The sequence below is a fragment of the Hylobates moloch genome, unplaced genomic scaffold (genome assembly GCF_009828535.3).
Source record: "Hylobates moloch isolate HMO894 unplaced genomic scaffold, HMol_V3 SCAFFOLD_7, whole genome shotgun sequence".
In the NCBI taxonomy this organism is placed as follows: domain Eukaryota; kingdom Metazoa; phylum Chordata; class Mammalia; order Primates; family Hylobatidae; genus Hylobates; species Hylobates moloch.
This window is the reverse complement of record NW_026652282.1, coordinates 19,112,901-19,116,081: the sequence shown is the minus strand read 5'-3', so window position 1 is coordinate 19,116,081 and position 3,181 is coordinate 19,112,901. Positions and strand designations below refer to the sequence as shown.

At 40.8% G+C, this 3,181-nt stretch overlaps 1 protein-coding gene across 1 annotated transcript; it reads right to left on the bottom strand.

The window, feature by feature from the left end:
- Nucleotides 1-619: 619 nt before the first annotated feature.
- Nucleotides 620-2,126, bottom strand: CBLL2 (Cbl proto-oncogene like 2). The gene has a single exon (XM_032756679.2). The coding sequence runs from the start codon at nt 2,087-2,089 to the stop codon at nt 812-814; it is 1,278 nt and encodes a 425-aa protein (XP_032612570.1). The 5' UTR covers nt 2,090-2,126; the 3' UTR covers nt 620-811.
- Nucleotides 2,127-3,181: the final 1,055 nt, after the last annotated feature.

Here is a 3,181-nt window from a genome sequence, read left to right as displayed (position 1 = left end):
TATAATAAAGTTTATTCAGTCCTGAATATTTAATTTAGGAGCATGAGCAAAGTAGAACACACTTCATCTAAATGACATCATTTAAATAGTGCTATAAAATAATGCTACTTAAGACTAGTAAGTGTGGTACATTATGTGATTTGAACGATTCTGTAAAAAAAAGCATTAACAAGTAACATTGTCCCCACCAGCTTGGAGCCTACAGATACAATTACTTTGGCCATATCTTTCCAAATGATTTAGTAATGCTTTTTAACATTGCAAACATAAATCTATCATAGTACTGGAATTCTGATATATTTTGGTGCTTCTGGGGCTGCCTAAAAATGAAAAGGCATCCAAATGAAATGCACTATACACTTATTATACCTTAAAATTTCAGTTCCTAAAATGTGAAATAATTATCTACCATTTAGCTGTCTGCTTTAACTGTACATTGTAGTAGATTTTTACCTCTAGGATTTGTATTGTACTTTGGGAAATTAGTGGTAAAACATGTTTAAGAAGCAGCATGTGACTATGCTTGACTTCACATAAAATAGCATTTTTACAACTGTATTGAAATTTAATCCTTTTACACAGGTTAACATATCACCAAAAAAAATAAAAACCACAATACTTTTGAAAATGTAACATTGCATGTTTATTTCGGGAAATCATCAGAGGTCACCTTTAGGTCAATTTACCACACCAGAGGAACAAAGTTGTTCAACTACAGCTCTGCTGAACTGAGCCACTTATCCACAGTACAGTATAGAACTTGAAGTTTTTTTTCCCATCAGGTCTTCAGTTCAAAATACTATTATCATCCTTAATATGGTCTATGTCTTCTCTGGTATGAATGATGTGATCCACCATGTAGGGTTGAAGGAGGTGGACTCTGCATTGGTGGACAAGGTGGCAGTCCTATCTGTGCAGGCCATCTTCTATGATCCATTGCATCTGTTTGTGTAAACTGAGGGCTCAAGGTTTCTTGATTTTCAGTGAACTGAGGTAAAAAGTTAGGGTTATAATGGTGAAAAGCAAATTCACTTGCAGATGGATTACCATTTTGAGACTGGGGAGCACATGGTGGAGGAGAATTCATATAAGGTGGCACCTGGACAATAATATGTCTAGATGATAGATCATAGGTCGTGGTTAGAGCTGGCACTTGGCTACGAACCAAGTTAGGAGTAACTACATCCTGAGGAGGATATGGCATTGGATGGTTTATTGGTGATGATGGAGATGGAGGTGGTGCATAATGCTGTTTCTGAGGTATAATATGATGAGGGGACGATACCGCTGGTTGACTTTGATACTCAGGATAATAGTCAGGAGGTGTTGGCTTCTTAGCACCAGGATCTGAGTTATTCTGAATATGATCAACTGTTAAATTGCCATGTTTTCTCGTAAAAATACTAACGGTTTCCCACTGGATGGGAAAAGGCGGACTTAGAGACGGCTCTGGGGCAGGAGCCTGAATATCCTCATGTGGCCGATTATGTTGCTCGTGTAGCATATGTTGCACAGACGGTAGTGACATCATGGTGTGCTGCTCTGGTGGAATATAGCTTAGATGGTCCCTGTCTAGCAGTCTTTTAGGGATTTCAGAGATTTCAGTTCGTGGCGGTGCAATATGAGGATGAACTTTTTCAAACGAAGCACTGGTAACTTGTTTTCGAGCTCTCTTATGGCGGCGTTTGATATGAGCCTGTAAGCTTTTCTGAGACAAGTATGTTCTCTTGCATCCCTGAACAACACTACACATGAAGACAGAACCTCGCTTATGCGCCTCAATTCGCAGCACAGGATAACTACAGCGTGGACATATTTTATATCCGATTTTGTGATATAAATTAGCACAGTTATAGCAAAAAGCATGCTTGCATGGAATTATTCGCCCATAGATTTTAATAGGCAAATCACATTTGTCACAGAAATGAATTGGTGAATCATCCTTTTCACCTATGATGTTTATCTTAATGTCCCCCCAACGTGAACCACGAATTCTTTTCCTTTTTCTCACCAGTTTAACTCCTTTAGAGTAGTACTTCCCTTCTTTGTTATATTCACATTCTTGTTCACCAGCAGGCATCTTGTTCATATTCCTTGGAGTTAAGACACAGATTTAGGTTTGTCTCCTTCTTCAAAAATGACGTTTAAAGGAATTCTTCTGCTAACATCAAGGCCACCCAACAATCGAGAACTATGAGTGCCTAGTAACCCATTATCAGCGTCATTAGGATCCAAGTTTCCGCTCACAAGGGACCGGGAGTCATGTGCCAGTAACACGTGCGCATTACAACGCATGCGCACTATCTTCCCAAGCCTAGGAGGCGAAAGTGCGATCCGATCCCTCCCCAACCCTCCACTGCTTTGACGTTTAAGGGCTTCCTTCTCTTCTCACCTACCCTGTCCCGCCACTCTAGTTAGGGAGTTTGGGCAGAGAAAGAAAAAGCTTCAGTGTTGAGGTTGCCGATGCTGCTCTTCAGTACTCAAAGAGAAAGGGGTCTTTCTGGAAACAGAAACTGATGGGCGTCGGGAATAAATTCCCAGCGGGCCCTGCAGAGCTTTGCCTTCTAGGACTGACTTATTTTCATCCTATTGCATTTTTGTGAACTGCCTTAAATCACTCATTGGAATAAGATAGGATGATATGTCTGTGTGTGTGTATGTATAGGTACATACACACAAAATACACACACCTTTTAAGATTTTGTGATTTCACGATACAGTAAGTTTAAAATCACCTTTGTCTGGAAGAAGGGAGCATTACATTTATCTCGTCAAGGAAAAACCATGTAAAAAGCAGTGAATAGGGTCAGCCGCCTTGGCTCACTCCTGTAATCCCAGCACTTTGGAAGGCCGAGGCAGGCAGATTTTTTGAGGCCAGGAGTTCCAGACCAGCCTGGCCAACATGGTGAAAACCCATCTCCACTAAAAATATAAGAATTAGCCAGGCATGGTGGCATGTGCCTGTAATCCCAGCTACTCAGGAGGCAGGAGAATCACTTGAGCGTGGGAGGCAGAGGTTGCAGTGAGCTGAGATCGCGTCACTGCACTCCAGCCCAAGCGACAGAGTGAGACTCTTGTCTCAAAAAAAAAAAAAAGTAGTGAATAGATGGTAACTTCGCTGGGCTAGACGTTTAGACATTTGCTGTTCTTGCTTAATTTTAAGAAGGGTTATGGGTATTTA

Coding starts and splice junctions, on each gene's coding strand:
- CBLL2 (XM_032756679.2), bottom strand. CDS start 2,089: ATGAACAAGATGCCTGCTGGTGAACAAGAATGTGAATATAACAAAGAA.